Source organism: Trachinotus anak, unplaced genomic scaffold, assembly GCF_046630095.1.
Source record: "Trachinotus anak isolate AG129_WGS33_773 ecotype Australia unplaced genomic scaffold, CSIRO_AGI_Tana_v1 ptg000026l, whole genome shotgun sequence".
Lineage (NCBI taxonomy): Eukaryota > Metazoa > Chordata > Actinopteri > Carangiformes > Carangidae > Trachinotus > Trachinotus anak.
In genome coordinates, this window is record NW_027273877.1 from 12,404,504 (window position 1) to 12,426,749 (window position 22,246).

The 22,246-nt window shown below is 44.9% G+C and overlaps 2 protein-coding genes across 5 annotated transcripts; both read left to right on the plus strand.

The window, feature by feature from the left end:
- Window positions 1-1,004: 1,004 nt before the first annotated feature.
- LOC139609620 (protein NLRC3-like) lies at window positions 1,005-14,300 on the plus strand. Of its 4 annotated transcripts, none has more exons than XM_071464474.1 (9): window positions 1,005-1,337; window positions 3,122-3,241; window positions 3,339-3,574; window positions 3,805-5,596; window positions 8,454-8,627; window positions 11,434-11,610; window positions 12,332-12,508; window positions 13,142-13,315; window positions 14,169-14,300. In XM_071464474.1, the coding sequence occupies exons 1-9, from the start codon at window positions 1,207-1,209 to the stop codon at window positions 14,188-14,190; spliced, it is 3,003 nt and encodes a 1,000-aa protein (XP_071320575.1). In that variant the 5' UTR covers window positions 1,005-1,206; the 3' UTR covers window positions 14,191-14,300. The 4 variants fall into 4 exon arrangements, with proteins under 4 accessions (XP_071320575.1, XP_071320577.1, XP_071320576.1 ...); XM_071464476.1 differs by having other exon boundaries at window positions 13,192-13,315; XM_071464475.1 differs by having other exon boundaries at window positions 3,808-5,596.
- Window positions 14,301-16,014: 1,714 nt separating this feature from the next.
- Window positions 16,015-18,483, plus strand: LOC139609945 (protein NLRC3-like). Its single transcript, XM_071465016.1, has 4 exons — window positions 16,015-17,777; window positions 17,892-18,065; window positions 18,159-18,332; window positions 18,423-18,483. Exons 1-4 carry the CDS (start codon window positions 16,015-16,017, stop codon window positions 18,481-18,483), a joined length of 2,172 nt encoding a protein of 723 aa, XP_071321117.1.
- The last annotated feature ends 3,763 nt before the right edge of the window (window positions 18,484-22,246 follow it).

The window sequence follows — 22,246 nt, forward strand, 5'->3', positions numbered from 1 at the left end:
TTCTGTTGAAATAGTGAGACTTGTTTTGATAGAAAAGTGAAGAAGGAGAGAGAGTGTGTGTGTGTGTGTGTGTGTGTGTGTTTCTGGGTGTGTCTCTTGAGCAGCTTGTTTGTCCTGATTCCTGTGTGTGTGAGCTCACAGTCAGTGTTACTGGTTTCCCTCTCAGACTGACTGATGAGGAGACAAGTCTGACTTGTGCTTCTACAGAATCCTGTCAGAGAAAGAAAACCCAGAGAGGAGCAGATTGTGGATCTGTACAATCAAATGTGCCTCCGTCCCTGGGGAGGGCAAACACTGGCAACCATCAGAGTTCACACATTTCACCAAAGGTAAGTTCAGGTAAACACTGAGGTTCTACACTGTTGTATTTTTATCGTTGTATTGTCAGAAGAGTTTAAAACTAAAATGTAGCAGAGTGGAAGGAGCCAAAGACAGGAAGTAAAACAACAGTGGGCACACAAGGTAAGTAATTACAAAATAAAACAGGAAATAAACCAAAGTCCAAGACTCCAGACCATGTTCAACAACTGTCATACAAAGAGCAGGTCATGACATCTTTATTCTTAATATAATGTTTGATCCAGTTCAACCTGAAAATGATATTAGATGAATGGAAATCAAGATAATTCTGTTGAAATAGTGAGACTTGTTTTTTCTTATGAAGGTGAATAAGGTAGAGTCTGTTTTTAATAAATGATGGTGGAACATGTCAAACCTGTTTTTAACACACACACATACACACACACACACACACACACAGACACACACACGCAGAGTCATGTGACTTCTTGTACCTGCAGAGGGGAGGAGCAGCTGAAAGTGAAAGTGGTCAGTGAGCTCAGACTCCATTTGAAGTGGACGGAGCAGAAGGAGGGAAACTGAAGGCTGAGGCAGGTGAGTGTTAACACAACATTATTATTATTTTACTGTCAAAGTCTCTGAGTCAGTTTGTCCCTGTGGACTGTGGAGGGAAGAAGAGTCACAGTGGACTTCTGTCCACACAGAGACACTGAGAGGAAAACCTGGTTGTGTGTGTGTGTGTGTGTATGTATGTGTGTGTGTGTGTGTGTGTGTGTGTGAGTGTGTGTGTGTGTGTGTGTGTGTGTGTGTGTGTGTCTTGAGCAGCTTGTTTGTCCTGACTCTTGTGTGTGTGAGCTCACAGTCAGTGTTACTGGTTTCCCTCTCAGACTGACTGAAGTCCTGAAGATGAGCGATCGTGTGGAGGAAGAGGAGGACAGAGCAGAGTCTCCAGGACCCAGCTGTCTGTCTGTGAAGAGTCACTGGTCCAAAGGAGAAGTGATAAACTTCAGTCCTGAACCTGGACCCTCAGACTCACAGTAAGAGACCTGCTACAAACCAGTGAATCTCCAATCTGTCTTTGTAACAGTGTTTAGTGTGTTGAGCTCCTGCAGTAACATCACTTCCTGTAATATGTGCCGTAGTGTCAGAAGATAACTTACCCTGGTTCTTCTGAAATATCAGTGTATTAATAGTGACTGCTGATGAGCCTGTGTCTTGTGAAATGATCCCAACAAAGAACTTTTTTTTTTCTAGGGATGCAGCGATTTATCGGCTGTCTATCTGTAGCGGCTGATATTCACCTTGTTAACTGACATCGGCCTATTGGCAAATAAGATGTGAGCGGCCAATGTTTATCTGTTGTGTTGCATCAGCTTTGTGCTGGCCAAATTGTCATTGCTGTTATTTGCTGTCTTTCCCACTGGTTGGACAGATCCTGGCATGAATTAGAGGGCAAGGTGTGCTGTGTAAACTGGTTTGTTTTCAGCTCAGAGTGACAGAAAATATTGCAGTGTGGGAGTATTCCACTGTCTCGGAGAAAGATCCACCAGACATAGTTTGTAAGGCGTGTTCCTTGGATTCCTCTTCTATATGCTGGAAAGCCTTCTGGAACAAAAGCTTGCACTAGCTCCATTTGCAGCAGACTACAACCTCCCTGCCACTCTCACTGCGCACCAGTGGGGATTAGAAGAAACGTTGTTTCACTTCTCTCCCTGTTTGAACAACTGACAAACGAAATCAGCTCATTAGAAGCATCGGCTGCAGATGTCATCCCCTCGGTGAGAGCCCTGAAATGTCTTTTAAGCACGGAGGCTGACACAGACCATGGTGTCAAAACAACAAAGACCACATTATTTAGAGGCTGTACACAAATGCCTTGATCAAATGGAGACAAATCCAGTTTTCTGCATTGCAGCCTCAATGGATGCCAGGTATAAGGACTGCTACTTTGATGATGAAGTTAAAGCAGCAGTCTACAGGCTTGTGAAAATCCAGGACTGTCTCCCAAGTCCTCGCCCCGACTACAGAGGAGGTAGTGCACGCCGGAGAGCGTGCATGCATCTGTTGCATGCATCTGATGTTATTTTTTCGTATCACATTATATGTCCGCTATTTCAGAGGTCTATCAAGCAAGCGACAGAACCTTTGGAACTTCCCTCCTAAACTTTTCATAATAAAAGCTAAAAGCTTGTTTGAACTATAGAATTGCAGGGGGAAAAAAACAAACATTCTTATGCTTTTATTTAGTAGACCAAATCACTAAAGGGGATGTGATTCTGTAGGTAACTGTTACGACTATAATTGAGATCTATTGTAAAACTGCGCTGTGCGCTCCTGATGTGATATGGTTGTGTCTGGCATGGCGAACTAGCTATAGCTCCAGACCAAGCGAGAGAACCACAAAGGCATTCCATATTTTTATACCGTTATAGCATTAGGGGCAGGGTATACTAATTGGGGGTCCAAGTCTCCCGTTTTGGGCCTGCCCAAAAAAATCCTCAAAAAAATTATGAAATACAGTTTAATGGTAAAACTGCACAATTCAGTACAGCACAAGTTTCACAGTTTCACAAGTGTACAGGAATATTTCTCCAGTATAGAAATTGTTTTCATAAATAAATCTGTGAATTTTCTTCAGAGGATCACTGACACAACAGTGTTGTTTCTGGATGCTGCTGTGTTGCTTCCATCCTTCAGTACAGTGTGCAGTGCTGTATGGTGACGTCACTGCAGGACGTCAGCTGAGAGTTCCCACAATGACTCATCAGAGAATTGATCAGTGATCAATGTGATATGAATAAAAACATGTTTGTGTTTGCAGAGGTCAGAACCACAGACTGAGAGCAGAGTCTCCAGGATCCAGCTGTCTGTCTGTGAAGAGTGACCGGTCAAAAGGTAGTCCTCTAAACTTCAGTGATGAACCTGGACCCTCAGACTCACAGTAAGAGACAGTTTCTACTGTAAACTGAGCTGAAGATGATTCAGTTATTAGACATATTTGACTGTGACATGTTAGTGATGAAGACATGTCTTCACAGAGGGAGGAAGAGGAGTGGTGTCTCTGTGGAGGAGCAGTTGTCCTGCTGTGCTCTGTGTCAGGACGTCCTGAAGGATCCAGTCTCTACCAGCTGTGGACACTGGTTCTGCAGACAGTGCTTCACCTCATACTGGGACCAGTCTGGGTCTTCAGGAGACCCCTCCTGTCCCCAGTGTGGACAAAGACCCAGAACCAGACCTGGACTGCAGACAGCCAGTCAGAACAGCACTGTGAAAAGTGAGACTGAACATGTGTCTGCTGATGTCTTCATTTGTGAAACCAGGACCTGTTGTTTTCTCCAGTGTCAGTTGTTCTATCACACAGCACTGACATTTCAGATGATTCTAAAAAGCACAACATTAAAAAGCTTTTCTTTGCTGCTCTTTAGTTTTTCTGTAGCTGATGAAAATAATCAGCAGATTCTCAGATTCTCTGTCTTCAGTCTGACATTGTCTCTTCTCTTTCAGCAGATAGTGGTCTGCAGGAGGTTTTAGATCAACATAAGATCAGTCTGAGGAGCAGATGTGAACGTGTGACTGAAGGAAGTGATGGAACAGGAAGTGGAACCCTCCTCAAGAGGATCTACACTGAGCTCTACATCACAGAGGGACAGAGTGAAGAGGTTAATACCCAACATGAGGTGAGGCAGCTGGAGACAGCTTCCAAGATGAAGACCCTCCATGACGTTCCAATCAAGTGCCACGACATCTTTAAAGTCTTACCTGACCGACAGAGACCCATCAGAGTGGTTCTGACCAACGGCGTCGCTGGCATTGGAAAAACCTTCTCAGTGCAGAAGTTCAGTCTGGACTGGGCAGAGGGCTTGGAGAACCAAGATGTCAGTCTGCTGGTTCTGCTTTCGTTCAGGGAGCTGAACCTGATCAGAAAGCAGCAGTACAGTCTTCTCAGGCTGCTCCATGTTTTCCATCCAACATTACAGAAGGTCACAGCAGAGCAGCTGGCTGTCTGTAAAGTTGTGTTCATCTTGGACGGCCTGGATGAAAGCAGACTTTCACTGGATTTCACCAACAGGCAGGTTGTGTCTGATGTCACACAGACGTCATCAGTCAACCTGCTGCTGACAAACCTCATCCAGGGGAACCTGCTTCCCTCGGCTCTGGTCTGGATCACTTCCAGACCTGCAGCAGCCAATCAGATCCCTCCAACATGTGTTGACAGGGTAACAGAGGTACGAGGCTTCACTGACGCCCAGAAGGAGGAGTACTTCAGGAGGAGATCCAGTGATGAAGAGCTGTCCAGCAGAACCATCTCACACATCAAGAAGTCCAGGAGCCTCCACATCATGTGTCAAGTCCCAGTCTTCTGCTGGATCACTGCTACAGTTCTGGAGCACATGTTGACTACAGAGCAGAGAGGAGAGCTGCCCCAGACCCTGACTGACCTGTTCTCACACTTCCTGCTGGTTCAGACAACGAGGAAGAAGCTCAAGTATGATGAGGGACATGAGACCAGTCCACAGGAGCTGATGGAGGCTGACAGGGAAGTTCTTCTGAAGCTGGGGAGGCTGGCGTTTGAACATCTGGAGAAAGGAAACATCATGTTCTACCAAGAAGACCTGGAGCAGTGTGGTCTGGATGTCACAGAGGCCTCGGTGTACTCAGGACTCTGTACTGAGATCTTCAAAAGAGAGAGTGTGATCTTCCAGAAAACAGTCTACTGCTTTGTTCATCTGAGCATTCAGGAGTTTCTGGCTGCAGTCTACATGTCCCACTGTTACACCAACAGGAACACAGAGGTCCTGGGGAACTTACTGGGGAAAAAACACAGTGATTCAGCCCTGGATGTCTTCCTGAGGGCAGGCATGGTGAAATCCCTCAGAAGTAAAAATGGTCACCTGGATCTGTTTGTTCGCTTCCTTCATGGCCTCTCTCTGGAGTCCAACCAGAGACTCTTAGGAGGTCTGCTGAGTCAGACAGAGAACAGTCCAGAAACCATCCAGAGAGCCATCAACAACCTGAAGGAAATGAACAGTGATAAAATCTCTCCTGACAGAAGCATCAACATCTTCCACTGTCTGATGGAGATGAAGGACCACTCAGTTCATCAGGAGATCCAAGAGTTCCTGAAGTCAGAGACCAGATCAAGGCAGAAACTCTCTGAGCTCCACTGCTCAGCTCTGGCCTACATGCTGCAGATGTCAGAGGAGGTTCTGGATGAGTTGGACGTGAACAAGTACAACACATCAGATCAGGGACGACTGAGACTGATCCCAGCTGTGAGGAACTGCAGAAAGGCTCGGTGAGTCCAGACATGATCAATATAATTATCCATCAGTAGTAGGGCTGCAACGATTCGTTAACGTTGTCGACAAAAATGGAAAATAGAAATAGTCGACAATGAATTCCATTGTCGACTATTGTCGCCAGACGTGTTTTTCCAACAGAGTGAGGCATCTCGCTTAATTACAATCTCTGCCGAGAGTCGCGGTTACGGCTACCAAAACTCCTAAAGTCTGGGAGCATTTCAGCCTGGACACGGCGGATACAAAGATTACTTGCAAGGTTTGCAAAGCAGAGCTTGCGTATCGCGGCAGCACCTCGGTGATGCACGAACATTTAAAGAGAAAGCACGTCAATCATTTGAACGAAACAGAGTCTGACTCGGCTCGGTAATAATTAATTTATTCAATTTATTGGTTTTTGAATTAGGACATTTTTATTTACTTTTTGTATGAATCAGCAGCAAAACTTAATGAAAGATGCATTTTTCATTGAAGTACCCATCTTTCTTATGTTTATTATCATTTGCCACATAATTAAAGCAACTTCATGCAAAATTTAAGAAAAAATTAATAATTATCCGATTAGTCGACTAATCATTTCAATAGTCGGTGACTAGTATTAAAATAATAAGTAATAATAAGTATTAAAATAGTAGTTAGTTGCAGCCCTAATCAGTAGATTAGATCAGTAGTTGAGTCAAATTCAGATAAACACAGTTTTCATTTATTCTCATTATTCTCAGTTTTACTTTGAAACAATCAAAGGTCAGTTGTGTTTTTATCTGGAGGTGTTGTAAATGCTGTGAGCACCAAAATGTAGATGTTTCAGTTGGTTGTGATTGTTGCTGTTAAGTTCATAAAAACACTTGTTTTGTTTATTTGTAATAATTGTTGGATGCTTCATTGATTTGTTAATGTTCTGTGTTGTTTTGAGTCTTTTTGGTTTAATTCAAACCTGATCAAACTAATTAAAGCAGCTCCACTGATCTTACACCTCAGTGTGTGTTTCCAGGTGTTTCCAGGTGTTGGGGAGGACACCTGCATATGAGAAAACAGTAGTATTAAACCTTTAGTGTCTCCAGCTGTGCAGTCTGATAAATGTCCTCAGGTGATGTCACCTGAGTCAGTGTGGGCGGAGTCTGAAGACACCAGACCTCTGTAGCCCCCCCTCATCTCTGCTGCATAACACACCTTAATCTAACAGCTGAGGGTTGGTGGTTGAGGTGCATTGTGGGTAATGTAGGCAGCAGGTTTTTCTGAGGAAGAAGAATGTGTGAATGAAAAAAGAAGATGTCTCTGGTTCAGCTTTGTTGAAACTGTCCATTGTGACAGTGTTACAGGAGAGCAGTGATGAATCTGTGGAGGTCTGTATTCAGGACTCATGAGGTTTCTATGACAACAGTCATCAGTGTTTGACAGTGAACAGTGAATGCAGTGAAGCTCTAATGAGCAGGTTCTAGCAGGTGTTTAGTAAAGTTTGTATAAGACCTGAATCATTGTCCAGAGATGACTGAAGTCATGATGAGCATGGAGGATGTTAGGGGACGCCCCCCCCCCTTTAAATATCAGGAGACAAAAACAGTGGGCTCCAATGAAAGCTTCTTTAAAAGTGGAGCTGAACAGCAGCCACTGTGGTAACAACAAACACTGATGGGATAATGGTTCATGATCAAACAGAATGTAACAGCTGCACAAGCAGAGAAAAGTCATCACATCAGTGAAATGACTCAACTGGTCAAAGCAGACCAAGAGTGGAGATGTAAACCCCTGAGTGTATTGACCTGATCAAGGCTGAGCTTTATTGATTGTTGATCTTTTCATGTTGAAGCGTGAACTTTTCAAGTGTCATGGTGGAGCTTTAAAGTCTTTCCATAGATTGTGTTGAATGAGACAGAAAGTCCCAGGTGTTTTCTCTCTTGTTGCTGTAGAGGAGAGTCGTATCAGGAAATGTTCAGCTTCAGCCAAGAACACAGGTGTGAATCTATCAGAGCAGAATGGGAGGATTCAGTCTTCTTCTACACACCAGAGCTCAGTGTCATGTTTCTGTGAGGACCTTCTGTGAAAACCAGGCAGCAAACAGAGATTAGATTGAACTGTTGGCTGAGTTGAGCTCAGGAGAAATGTTCTGGAGTAGGGATGCCACGGTGTGGAAATGTTCCCACCAGACATTAAGACATGTGTGGGCTCAGTATCTGTAGATTAGACCTCAGTGTTTCCCACACACTGATTTATCAGTGACAGGCCGCCACCACATCAACAATGACACCACATATTGATTTTCTATTGGTTTACAGTTTCAAATGAGGAGAATCTTATTTCACTGTAGAGCTGCGCGCACACACACACACACACACACACACACTTCCAGGTTGTAACTGTAGAGTCCACTAAGTGTTGATCACGAGTGTTTTACTGAGGACAGTTTGTTCATGGATCAACGTGGGCGCTGCCACTGATTCACCACAATGAGCCAGATGTGTTTTATGCAGTGGTGTGTGTTGACTTCTACAGAGAGGCAGCAGAGCCAAGCAATCTGGAGTCAGTTTAAAAACAGTGGAGAATAAAACTGTTTTTCTGAACAAGATTCTGACTCTGGATCAAATCATATGATGGAAGCAGAAATGTAACATCATTTTCCCTCCTTCATCTGCACAACAAAGATTCCCATGAAACTCTGCAGGTCTGAGAGAGAGTGATGAGAATTATTGTTTCATGTCAAACACAATCAGATCAGATGAGCTGAGCCACAGATGTGAAGAGCAGATGTTCATCACATCATCATCTTTTCTCATCAGATGCATTTTAACTTCAGTGTCTTTTATTACAAACTGTCTGATTTTATTCTAACACATTTTATATTTTCTGTCATCACAGACTTTGTGGTTGTGGACTCTCAGAGACTCACTGTGAAGTCATGTCCTCAGCTCTGAAGTCCAACCCCTCCCATCTGAGACTCCTGGACCTGAGTAGAAACGACCTGAAAGATTCAGCAGTGAAACAGCTGTGTGCTGGACTGGAGAGTCCAAACTGTAGACTGGAGACTCTGAGGTCAGTTCACTGACTGGAGCTGTTGTAGTTTTATATTCAGTTCAAATCTGTGAAGTTCCAGTTTTTCATTGGTTGGTTCATTTTCAGGATTTCTGTGTGAGGATTTAAAAAATCAGCCAGTGAAGAGAAAGAAGGAAGATGAGACCAGGAGCAGAGTGGTGATGGGGAGGGTCAGGAGAATCCCCGGGGACCGTTTGGGGGCCGGGGCCGGACTGATTATTGTGTAGACTAATGATATTGTGTTATAAAAAAGTGGTCTACCTCACTGCACCATCCTGCAGCCTGAACTGAACCTCGCAGCCTCTTGTCTCTCCCAGCACGTCAGACACTACCAAGTCTATATTTGCAGTAGGGGGGTGAATGAGCGGCCCCTCCTCAGGTGGTCCAACCCCCATGTGCCTTGAACTGTGATTGGTCAGCTGCTGACCAATAAGAGCTGTGAAGTGGGGCTGGTACAGAGTCATCAGAGACTTGTTGGTGTTATCAGGGAACGTGTGTGTTCACTGTTCACATTGGTTTGAAGCAGCAGCAGAAAGAGAAGGAGAAAGGTGGAGCAGAGAAGAATGAAGAAGAACAAATACTGGAGGAGGAAGCAGAGAAATGTTCCACAATCACAGAGAGGGGCGTTGTAGCTAGCTGCTAGCTCAGCTCATAGTAAATGTGGCTAGTATAGCTAGCTGCTAGTTGTTGGGCAGCAGCCCTGTGCTTGTGTTAGCTGCTGTTTGTCTTTGTGTGTTATTAACAGCTGGGACTGGTGATCTCCAGGTAAAATGAAGGGTCCCACTCGGCCCCTGGATGAGAGCAGTCACAGTGTTTGTGATTCAGAGCAGCAGAGAATTGACAGAGTTTGATGTTAAAATCAGAAAGTTGATGAGAATCAAACTGCAACAGTCTCACAGATCTTCTGCTGCTGCTGCTGATCTGAACACCAGCAAAGCTGCAGCTCTCTGCAACCAACAAATATTGCAGCTGTTGTTGTGTGTTGATGTCAGCACTGCAGCATCATGGGAAGCCACAGACCTTCAGACTGCAACACAAACCAGATCAAAGCAGGGCCAGTGGCTGAGGCGGGAAAGTGGAGACAAGAGGAAACTCAGCTGGGACATGGAGGTAGGAAGGATTAGATTGATGCTGGGAGCAATTTATGAGCAGCTCCCACCTCCCCAACATCATAGTGAATAAACAGCTGAGGAGCCAACATGTCCTCTATGTTCAGGTGGAGCTTCATGTGGCTCCTTCTATCAGGGGCTAAAACAAGCCTGTCTCCAGGCCCACACACCTGGAGACATCAGCAGGTGCTGAGGTGTCTCCCAGCAGCCACTGAGAGTCAGAGCTCAGAGGTGAACTCACTGGAGGCAGAAGGAGACAAGATGGATTTGATTTGTTGGTGAGGGTGAAGGACTCAGGAAGCAGCTTTGAACAGGCGTGATGCAGCTGAAGGCAGGGAGGGACTGGCCAATCAGAGGAGATCCAGGAAAACAGCTCCTAGTTCCTCAGGAGACAGCTGCCACTGATCTGAGAGCAGATGTTGTGTTGTGGTCAGAAACACAGCAGCTTGTGTATGTTGTGGAGCTGACAGTACCATTGGAGGACGCAGGAGAAACGGCCTCTGAGAGGAAACAGCTCAGATACACAGAGCTGGCAGCAGAGGCAGAGGAGCCTGCTCTGAAAGCTGAGCTCCAGGGGAGGTTGGCTGTAGGGGTTTTGTTGGCAGATCAGTCTGGTCCCTGTTACCTGAACTGAGCTGCTCTCACTTCTGTTCTCTTCAAGTCCACGTTGTGCTTCTCTGAACCTGTGCACTGTGAACTCAAAGCGCTCCAGGTGTCCTTCATGTCATATCTAGTTGATTGTGTGAGAACACAACAAAAGTTCAGACTTGATCTTGAAGAATGGAGCTTCTTCTAATCACATGAATAACACAAGTGGTCATGTGACTGTGGTTCAGGAGCAGTTACCAGAGCAGACTGACACTGACACTCAGAGAAACTCTGTTCATCAACTATCAGACCTAAACCGTGGACATTGTGCTGAGCTGAAGGGTTGTAGGACTGTGAGCACAGGTTTGATCTCTGCTCTGTGACCTTCATTAACCCCGTCCTCACTCAGTCTGCTCCTCACTGGGGGGTTGATGTGAAAATCAGATGAATTCTACTTCCTCATTCAGTGAAGATCAGCTGAATAAATCTGTGGTGTTTTCCAGCAGGAGGCTCTGAATGTTACCTGAAGGTGAACTGGTTGTTGCTGCAGGTCACAGAATCTGACGGCTCACAGAATGGGCTGTAACACCGGTGGTAGACTGAGGCCGAGCACTCGTCCTCCTCAAGTTCTCAACAGTGACACAAGTTCTTCTTTAAAGATGTGGACACAGAGAAATATTTTCCCTCCTCCTGTAAATGTGACATTGTGCAGTTGTTTGGTGACTTTGGAACATTGAAGCTGCTCCACCATGTTTGTTCTGAACAGTGTGACTGAGTTCTCACTGTTTGTTCACGTCCTCAGTGTTTTGTTTCTGTGCTGATGTCTGTAGTGTCAGAGAGGGAACAGACTAAACAGACGTGAATCCTCTGATTCTCCTCTGATTACAGACTGGACTGAGGTCAGCAGCAGCTGATCAACCTGTGTTCACATCAACAGCTGTATGAATGTTGTGCTGACATTTGGATGATGTGTGTAGAAGGCTGACATGATGAAGATCCACAATAACAGAAGGACAAAGTCACTCTACTCATTTTAGACAAAGATCATTGATCAGGACAAATCTGATTGATTATCAATCATTGATCTACATCTTTGATTCTTTATACAGACTGTGGTTCTGCAGTATGTCAGAGATCAGCTGTTCTTCTCTGGGCTCAGCTCTGAAGTCCAACCCCTCCCATCTGAGAGAACTGGACCTGAGCTACAACCAGAACCTGCAGGATCCAGGAGTGAAGGGTCTGTGTGGTTTTCTGCAGAGTCCAGACTGTAGACTGGAGACTCTGAGGTCAGACTCCATGTTTTCTTTCTGTGCTGAGATGAATGTGATGTGAAAGTTGTGTTGACACTGAGCTGCAGACATGAGGCTGATATTATACTGATCCACACTGAGGATCTTCATGGTAAAGTCTGTTTTCTTCTTCTCTGCTTTTAGTCCAGTGACTGTTTCTCTTCAACTTTCACCTCATGTCTTTTTAAAACACCAACAGAAACACATTGAATCTGTCAGACAATAACTGATCTATAATCAATAGCTGATGGTCCCAACACTTTTATAAGGCTCTGTGATGTTCGTACTGACTCCAATATTCAAAGCCAAGTTGCCATAGCAACAGGTTGTTTCATCACTTTAAATCCTGTAGGTTTGACTGTGTTAAATATTTGAGCTCAGTCACCAGGTGTCTGTGTCTCTGCCGTTCCATCAACTAGTGAATTTAATATATATTTCTATACATTTGTTCTCATGTCTCCAAACTTCAGCCTGACATGTTTGTTGTCTTTGAAAACTTGAGGATCTTTAGTAGAATCTGCACAACATGAGTTTGTATAGATGGAGCCACAGGTGGAGCTGGCAGAGTTGAAGAGGTGGAGTCACTACGTCTTTATTGAAGCAGCAGCATGTTGTCATGAATATTAATGAGAGCTGTTTTTACTTTGTCTGTTTGACTCTTTGTGGTTTCAAGCAGGAACTTTGTCTCCCAAACTCACATCTTTAATTCTTTATTCAGATTGAGGGGCTGCAGTTTGTCAGAGATCAGCTGTTCTTCTCTGGGCTCAGCTCTGAAGTCCAACCCCTCCCATCTGAGAGAACTGAACCTGAGTGTAAACCAGAACCTGAAGGATCCAGGAGTGAAGGGTCTGTGTGGTTTTCTGCAGAGTCCAGACTGTAGACTGAAGACTCTGAGGTCAGTTCACTGTTGTAGATCTTATATCTTGAATCCACAGCTAATGAAGCTTCACACACAAGTTGAATCCATTGACTGTGAATGAATGAATGACATTGTAAATAGTTGTTGTCTCATGTTTCCAGTTGTTCTTCTCTCAGACTGAGAATGATTCTTCAGTTTCAGCTCATTTCACTCACTTGTCATGAATAATGTCTGTTCACTTCAGTTCAACCTTCACAGCTCACACACTCGTATTTCTCTCAGTCAGAGGACTCATGTTTTCTAAATCCACTGGAGAAAATGTCTAGTGTTAGTCGTTCAAGTCAATTCATTTTTATCACAACAACATACACAAGATCCTCACAACTAATATTTGTCCAAAGAAAGTGAAGAAACAATCTTCTTTTTTTCAGTAGATTTCAGTCAAGTGTCAGGACTAATGTCTGTTTGATCAAACTGTGTGTGTGTGTTTTCATCTGTAACACAACACACACAACTGTTGTGTTGACAATGTTGTGTTGTACTGACATGATGAAGATCCACAATAACAGAAGGACAAAGTCACTCTACTCATTTTAGACAAAGATCATTGATCAGGACAAATCTGATTGATTATCAATCATTGATCTACATCTTTGATTCTTTATTCAGATTGGAGAACTGCAGGTTGTCAGAGATCAGCTGTTCTTCTCTGGTCTCAGCTCTGAAGTCCAACCCCTCCCATCTGAAAGAACTGGACCTGAGTCTCAACAACCTGCAGGATTCAGCCCTGAAGGATCTCCGTGGTCTCGTGGAGAGTCCAGACTGTAGACTGGAGATTCTGAGGTCAGTAGAGGGGCGGAGTCAGTCCATGCTGCTCTCAGCAGTATTGTACTAAACACAGTTAGTATCAGAGCAAAGATCCAGTGTTTCCTGTGAACCTCCAACCTCCTCAGTGGCTGCTTTCCTCAGTGAAGCTGTGAGAGGAGAACGGGGACAGGCTTCAGGGTTGGACAGAAAGACAGAGAGAGAGACAACAGTCAGCCAATCAGAGCAGCCAGAAGCTTGTTGTGATCATGTGTGTGAGTTGATGTGAAGACGACTGTTGTTGTTGTGTTGATGTGTACAGGAAATGAAGCTGATTCCAGCTGACAGCCTCACAGATGGACAGAGACAGTGTCCTCATTCATCAAAGTGTCCAATCTGATCTGAGACTGTTTGTTCTCTGGTTTCAACACTAAACAGCTGATCAGTTTCATCTGTGTCACAGCTCTGAGATCAGTGTGATGGAGCCTGACAGTCCCTGGCTCTTAGTGACAGCCTCCATGTTCAGTCAGGTGATGTTTCAGAAGCAGCTCACATGTTGATCAACACACAGAGACTCTGTGTTTAAAGTGACATCAGCTGACAGGTAACAGGAGTGAACCCATCACTGACCTGTTGCTGACTCAGCACTTTGTTTCCACTGTGGACTGAGTGAAATGTGCAGAGTGAACAGACTTGATGCTGAACGTCTCTGCAGGTCTGTGAGCTTCCAGCTCAGTGTGTTCACTCCAACACGTTAACATGAGAGCTGAGAGGAAGCAGCTGCTGCACATCTGGTCTGAACAGGACTGAAGTCCCTGCTGCATCACTGACTGATGAAGTGAGTCTCTGTAAACACTGATTCATCTCCTCTGCTTTCTTCTTCTCTACACAGATGGAAGTCTCTCTACGGGTGAGAGTGGAGAGGAGAGCTTGATCCAGCAGTGACTGACAGAGGAACCAGAAGAAGTGGAGATGACTCTCAGTGCTGCAGTCTGAACTGATCTGAGAACAGCTCCACTGTCACACACAGAGTCCAGTCCACCATCATCCCTGTGTGTTCCTCTGGATCTGACAGAGCATCATCAGTGTCTCTGGACTTAAAGCTCATCAAGTTCAGCTCTGAACAGTTTCCTTGTTGAGCTTCACAAAGAGGGAATTTCACAGTAAAATGACTTGAACGCTGAAGATTAGTTTGACTCAGACGTTGAAGCCTCATGAACTACAGTTGAACTTTTTTTTACTTTAGTAGAAGTTAAAATGTTTTAAGATAAAAATAAAAGGTAAGTTAAAGTTAAAATCTACTCATTATGTTACTGTTACATTTTCATAGTATTGTATTTTATTGCACATTTACTGCTTCTCTTAAGCCTGTTGAGATATGAGGTTTTTCGCCATATCTCCCAGCCTTTTATATGAGCATGTCTATATATCTTAATGATAATTAATTCATCATAAATTAACAGTACTTTAAATCCTTCTGTGTGGTAAATAATGTTTTCATATTTACTTCCTGTTCTTTATAACCTTATATTTGACTGGTGTTTAGTTCTGCTGTTTGTAGCAGAATAATAATTCAGTGTGTTGGGGCACAGGTAGGAGCAATTTGGTTGTTGGCTTATCATATTAATGATTATCAGTGATAATCACCAATATATATATAAATGTTTACTACAAGTAGTAACCTCGGGGCACCACCCTGTCACCAGGGACCAATGACCAAATTGATGGCTCAGAATACAGTCTCAGAAGGTTGGTTGAAGGGTAAATTCGAGCACTGACTGTTGTGAATCCAGCTGTTATCACAAATATAGTCACAATAATCACAGACAACGACGAGTTAAATTATAACAGGATTTATTAATAAGAGTAATAATTATTCAAAATAACATCACTTAATATTAAACCGATTATAATTCAACTATAACTAAAACAAACATTGGTTACTCACTAGATGACACTGATTGTGTCTCTGCCCAGACATCAGCCTCTGACTGTGAGCTGCTCCGGTCCTCCGGAGTCAGAACAGAAAGTCTCTGGGTCTCCACAGCTCGGTCCTCGGCTGGGAGCTCGGCCCTCGGCCGGAGCTCGGCGGCTCGTGTCTCGCTCTCCTGACGGTGACAGTGATGAGTTCCTCGGCGGCAGCGGGAAGATCACAGATGAGGGACGGTGAACTTTGTTTGTCTTTAACAAAGTCGGCGCTCGTCCTCACAGGACGTGAAATCAGCTGATTGCACAGCGATCTACGTCGGATCCGAAAGAAGAGAAACACAGCATCTGTGCGCTCGGCCTGCGGGTTGGAGACTGTGACCTGGGCTTGAAGAACTTGTGGAAAAAGGTCAGATGTTGCAGATTGCTCCCTTTCAGCAGCCGAGTCACGGAGAGAGCTGGAGGAGCTCTCTACTGTACCTGGTGCCCGGGAATGAAGCGCAGGAGGAGGGTTATCACCTGAGTGACGTCACCGGGGACCCCTGCTGGGGATGCCTGGCCGCGGCCAATGCCCTTGCGGAGTTTTCTTTCAAACTCCGATTTTACACCTAGGTGTGAATTGTGGGGGTGGTTTTGGCTCCATAGCCTGGAGGGAAATGTAGTCCACTCCTTTGCTCTCCCCACGAGGCATGGCTCGAGTCAGGCTTCAGGAGAAGCACGCGGGCCTCTCTATTGTTCCCTTCAGGATGCATGGTTTGACACTCAGGCCTTGGAGTGGCTTGTAGGCCTCTCCATTGTTCTTCTCAGAACTCATGGCTTGCGATCCCAACAGTGTGTTTGAGGGGATCTCGAAAGCAGGAAATCCAACCCTTCTGAATCAGATCTACACAGAGCTCTTCATCACAGAGGGAGGGGCTGGAGAGGTCAATGATGAACATGAGGTCAGATGGATTGAAACTGCATCCAGGAAACCAGCCAGACCAGAAACAACCATCAGACTAGAAGACATCTTTAAAGCCTCACCTGGAAGAGATGGACCAATCAGAAGAGTGATGACAAAGGGAGTGGCTGGCATTGGGAAAACAGTCTTAACACAGAAGTTCACTCTGGACTGGGCTGAAGACAAAGCCAACCAGGACATACAGTTCACATTTCCCTTCACCTTCAGAGAGCTGAATGTGCTGAAAGAGAAAAGGTTCAGCTTGGTGGAACTTGTTCATCATTTCTTCACTCAAACCAAAGAAGCAGGAATCTGCAGGTTTGAACGGTTCCAGGTTGTGTTCATCTTTGACGGTCTGGATGAGTGTCGACCTCCTCTGGACTTCCACAACACTGAGATCCTGACTGATGTGACAGAGTCCACCTCAGTGCACGTGCTGCTGACAAACCTCATCAGGGGGAAACTGCTTCCCTCTGCTCGCCTCTGGATAACCACACGACCTGCAGCAGCCAATCAGATCCCTCCTGAGTGTGTTGACATGGTGACAGAGGTCAGAGGGTTCACTGACCCACAGAAGGAGGAGTACTTCAGGAAGAGGCTCAGAGATAAGAAGCAGGCCAGCAGGATCATCTCCCACATCAAGACATCACGAAGCCTCCACATCATGTGCCACATCCCAGTCTTCTGCTGGATCACTGCTACAGTTCTGGAGGATGTGTTGAAGACCAGAGAGGGAGGAGAGCTGCCCAAGACCCTGACTGAGATGTACATCCACTTCCTGGTGGTTCAGTCCAAACTGAAGAAGGTCAAGTATGATGGAGGAGCTGAGACAGATTCACACTGGAGTCCAGAGACCAGGAAGATGATCGAATCTCTGGGAAAACTGGCTTTTGAGCAGCTGCAGAAAGGAAACCTGATCTTCTATGAATCAGACCTGACAGAGTGTGGCATCGATATCAGAGCAGCCTCAGTGTATTCAGGAGTGTTCACACAGGTCTTTAAAGAGGAGAGTGGGCTGTACCAGGACAAGGTGTTCTGCTTCATCCATCTGAGTGTTCAGGAGTTTCTGGCTGCTCTTCATGTTCATCTGACCTTCATCAACTCTGGAGTCAATCTGATGTCAGGGAAGAAATCAACCTTAATGAAGTCTGAAAGACGAAAAGTCCAATCTACAGAGAGAAACTTCTACCCAAGAGCTGTGGACAAGGTCTTACAGAGTCCAAATGGACACCTGGACTTGTTCCTCCGCTTCCTTCTGGGTCTTTCACTGCAGACCAATCAGACTCTCCTACGAGGTCTGATGACACAGACAGGAAGTGGCTCACAGACCAATCAGAAAACAGTCCAGTACATCAAGAAGAAGATCGGTGAGAATCTGTCTGCAGAGAAAAGCATCAACCTGTTCCACTGTCTGAATGAACTGAATGACTGTTCTCTAGTGGAGCAGATCCAACAGTCCCTGAGATCAGGACGTATCTCCACAGATAAACTGTCTCCTGCTCAGTGGTCAGCTCTGGTCTTCATCTTACTGTCATCAGAAGAAGGTCTGGACGTGTTTGACCTGAAGAAATACTCTGCTTCAGAGGAGGCTCTTCTGAGGCTGCTGCCAGTGGTCAAAGCCTCTAACAAAGCTGTGTAAGTGTAGAGATAGTTGGATTTATTCATCTTTATGTAAAGATACTTCTGTTTGTTCAACAGCAAAGGAAATAAATTCCTCTCTTCTTTAATTCCTTGTTATCATCTCTTCAGACTGAGTCACTGTAACCTCTCAGATAGAAGCTGTGAAGCTCTGTCCTCAGTCCTCAGCTCCCAGTCCTCTAGTCTTAGAGATCTGGACCTGAGTAACAACAACCTGCAGGATTCAGGAGTGAAGCTGCTGTCTGTTGGACTGGAGAGTCCACACTGTAGACTGGAAACTCTCAGGTCTGAATTCATCAACTTGTTTATCCGATGATTGTTTAACAGACCACCAAGTGTTGACAGAGGATTCCTGTGTGTGGTTTTCTGTGTCTGCAGTCTGTCAGGTTGTCTGATCACAGAGGAAGGCTGTGCTTCTCTGGCCTCAGCTCTGAGATCCAACCCCTCCCATCTGAGAGAGCTGGACCTGAGCTACAATCATCCAGGAGGCTCAGCAGTGAAGCAGCTGTCTGCTGGACTGGAGCATCAAGACTGGAGACGGGACTCTCTCAGGTATGGACAGACACTGTTTAATAGAGGAGAAAAGCTGGAAACATTTCCTCTGTCACAGCTGATGATAGATTTGTTTCTTTGCTTTAGCAGAACAATCCCAGAGACTTTTGTTATGTTAACCGATGAGGAACTAGGGGATGAGGGGAAGTAACATAATAAAAAGTTTCATAAAGGGAGGGGCCACACCTGAGAAGGAGAGAGAGCAACAACACAAGACCACACCAGACCACAACATTAGGGTCGTAACACTGTAGAGACCTGTTCAGTGTTAATGCACTAATAACAACTGAGCAACAATAATAAAACCAACAGCTCAGAGACATGAATCTCCCAGTGTCTGCAAACAGGGAGGAAATGAAATAGAATTCACTCAGGTCACACCATCATGTCTCTTTCTTCTAAAACATTGATGATCAATAATCACCTGAACCTCTCTGAGATCCTGATCTTGTGATTATGAGATCTGTTGTATTTAGGTTACCGTAAATACAGATGTAATAACTATACAGAGGCTTCCAGCTGTCCAGCTGAAAACCACAAGAGTGTCCTCCTGTAACGAATGAGCCCATAGGTCGTCTGTCAGCAGGTTATTATAACTCATAGTTGGGTTTTGTTGCTAGGCAACATCGAGTGGTATTAATAATCATGACAGGAGCAAAAGGAAAAGCACGTTGATGTAGTTTATTGAGCGACAAAGTCAAAGTCAGGAGGAGGTTGGAGTGGATGGATGGGTCAACAAAACACAGGAATATCACACAGGAAAGCTGTGTTCGATTCCTATGTGGAAGTAGCAGTTTATGTTGTTTCTATTATCCATGACTGTTCTTTGTTATTATTGTAACCATGACAACAAAGATCAGCTAACGCTGAGAAAGTACTTATTTGAACCCAAATCAGTTCCACTTCCCAAATCAAATCACTTGATGTTTTGCTCAAGGGGGAGGGGAAATAGGAGCGCAACATAAAAGTTGAACGAGGTGGGACAAGGGACCTAGAGGTGGGACAGAAGAAGCTCCTCACAGACAAAGAGCACTCACTCTCACACAAAAAATCAGTCACAGTCACACCACAGTCATACGAGAGAGGAAACTGGACTGACCTTTATTATAGTAACCATGGCAACGGAGGTAGGGACAGCTGCCGCTGCAGGAGCACTATTTCAGGAGACACTCCTATGGGTAGCATCAGAGGGTGGTTGTTGTTCAGGTTGGAGGACTGGTTAAAAAAACCTCATTGTTGTGAACAGAATAATTAGTGTTTTTGAGTGAATGTTTTGAACATGAAACAGCTGTTTTCAGTCTCTGTGTCTTGCTGCCCAAACAAATCTGACACCAGATCAGATGAAGACACAAAGTGGCTCCTTAATGAAAACTGTACAGCAGCTGTAGTTTCACTAGTCTTCCTCTCTGAGCCTCTTCCTCTTTGCTCTACAGTTTCTCTGACTTCCTCTGGACTTTAAGTCAAATCAAAATGTGGCGACAGAAGCTCGTATGGTTCCTGCTGCTGTGTGACAGCTGATGAATAAACAGAACATCAGGTCTGATGTTTCGGCAAAACTGTTCAGTGACCTGTGAACATCATCTGTCAGATTTATTCATCTAACATGTCACAGACTGAGACACTGTGGAGCAAAGTGACACACATGAAGCTCATTTTAGTGAGGACTGTGTGTGTGTGTGTGTGTGTGTGTGTGTGTGTGTGTGTGTGTGAGGCTCAGACGTTGTCCTGTAAGAAGAGGAAGTCTAGTGAAGCTACAGCTCTTTTATAATTTTCATGAAGGAGCCTCTTTGTGTCTTCTTCTTATTTGCTGTGACATTAGTTTGTGCAGCTTCAGAGTCACAGAAGTGTCTCACACCACAACTGAGATCAAATGGAGAAAACAAATGATGAAATCTTTTCTCCATGTCTCCTCCCTGCTCTGTGTAATTACAAGATAAAGACTCCACTTCCTGTTTCTCTGTGGATGTCCATCCATACATACAAGCCTCCATTTGAACACAATCATGAAACAATGTGTGTGTGAGAGCCATGTAATGTCCATGTCTGCATGTTGAGAGAAGCTGCTGGTCTGACCCCCCTCCTCCTTTCAGGGTGGAGCCTGCTGGAGTCCGGTGGTTGAGACCAGGTCTGAGGAAGTGTAAGTGTGTTTTTCATTCACTCATGAAAACAAAGCAGCACATTCAACCATCTTCAAACTGTCACATCACTGATGTCATGAGTCATGATCAGACTGTCAATAACTGATCAGATGATAGATCAATAACTGCAGATGTGTCTCCTTCTCTCCATCAGATTCCTGTGAACTCACACTCGACACAAACACAGTGAACAGAAAGCTCCAACTGTCTGACGACAACAGGAAGGTGACTCATGTGGAGGAGCATCAGTCGTATCCTGATCATCCAGACAGATTTGACCACTGGGCTCAGCTGCTGTGTGGAACTGGTCTGACTGGTCGCTGTTACTGGGAGGTGGAGTGGAGTGGAAGGGTTTAAATATCAGTCAGTTACAGAGGAATCAGAAGGAGAGGAAACAGTACGGACTGTGTGTTTGGAGGGAACCATCAGTCCTGGAGTCTGAACTGCTGTGATGGCTTTTACTATGTTTGGCACAATAACATAAGAACAGATATCTCCTCCTCCTCCCCCTCCCCTCCCCCCTCAGTGTCTCACAGAGTAGCAGTGTATGTGGACTGTCCTGCTGGCTCTCTGTCCTTCTACAGAGTCTCCTCTGACTCACTGATCCACCTCCACACCTTCAACACCACCTTCGCTCAGCCTCTGTATCCTGGGTTTGGACTCTGGTGGTCTGGTTCCTCAGTGTCTCTGTGTTGAGTGTAGCAGAGAGATATTGTGAAGCAGCCGACCAGCAGCCACCACTTCCCCGGCCAGGCCCATGCATCCAGCCAATCAGGAGGGACCTAGAGGTACACTGTCATACAAGAGAGAAAACAATGTCCCAGGTGAAGGTGTTCCAAGTACCTCTGGGTCACAAGTGAGGGTAGGATGAAGTGGGAGATCAACAGGCGGATCAGTGCAGCGTCAGCAGTGATGCGGACCTTGTACCAGACCATTGTGTGAAGAGGGAACTGAGCCAGAAGGCAAAGCTCTTAAATCACCAGTCAATCTTCATTCCAACCTTCACCTATGGCCATGAGCTTTGGGTAGTGACTAAAAGAATGACATTGTGGATATAAGCCTTATATTAGCCTTAGAGATAAGGTGAGGAGCTCTGACATCCGCAGGGAGCTCTGAATAGAGCCACTGTTCCTTCATGTCAAAAGGAGCCAGCTGAGGTGGTTTGGGCATCTGGTAAGGATGCCTCCTTCCCATGCTTTCCAGCTTTCCAGCTTCTCCTGGATCCCACAGGAGGAAATGCAAAGCGTTACTGGGGAGAGAGATGCCTGGAATTCTCTGTTTAACCTGCTGCCACTGCGAGCCCAACCCCGGATAAGTGAAAGAAAATCAAGAAATTCTAGTGCACTTTAACAGCAACCAAACAGAAATGACACTTTGTCAATAACTGGCAATAATACCCATTTTCCCTTTAAAATAAAGAAAAATACAAAATCACTGATGATGTAAATTAGGTCATTATAAGTCAATCAACAGTATATCCAGTGAAACAAATTAGACTATACCACTGGTTGTTTTTAAACGTTTGTGTAGTCAAACTACAACTGAACATCTTTTCTGTGATCAGTTTCTGATCTTTATCTGACTCTTTACTCCTAAAAGGAACAGAAAGACCAGTTTTCTTACCAAACCTTGACCCTGAAGTAACATCAGTAGGTGAGCTCTGCCTAACTACAACTTTAAGAAATAGTAACTGGTATATATGCTCATTGTTTAAAGAGATATTACTAGCACCCCTAGTGTTGTATCCTACTGGTCTACCTTTGTTGATAACATGAA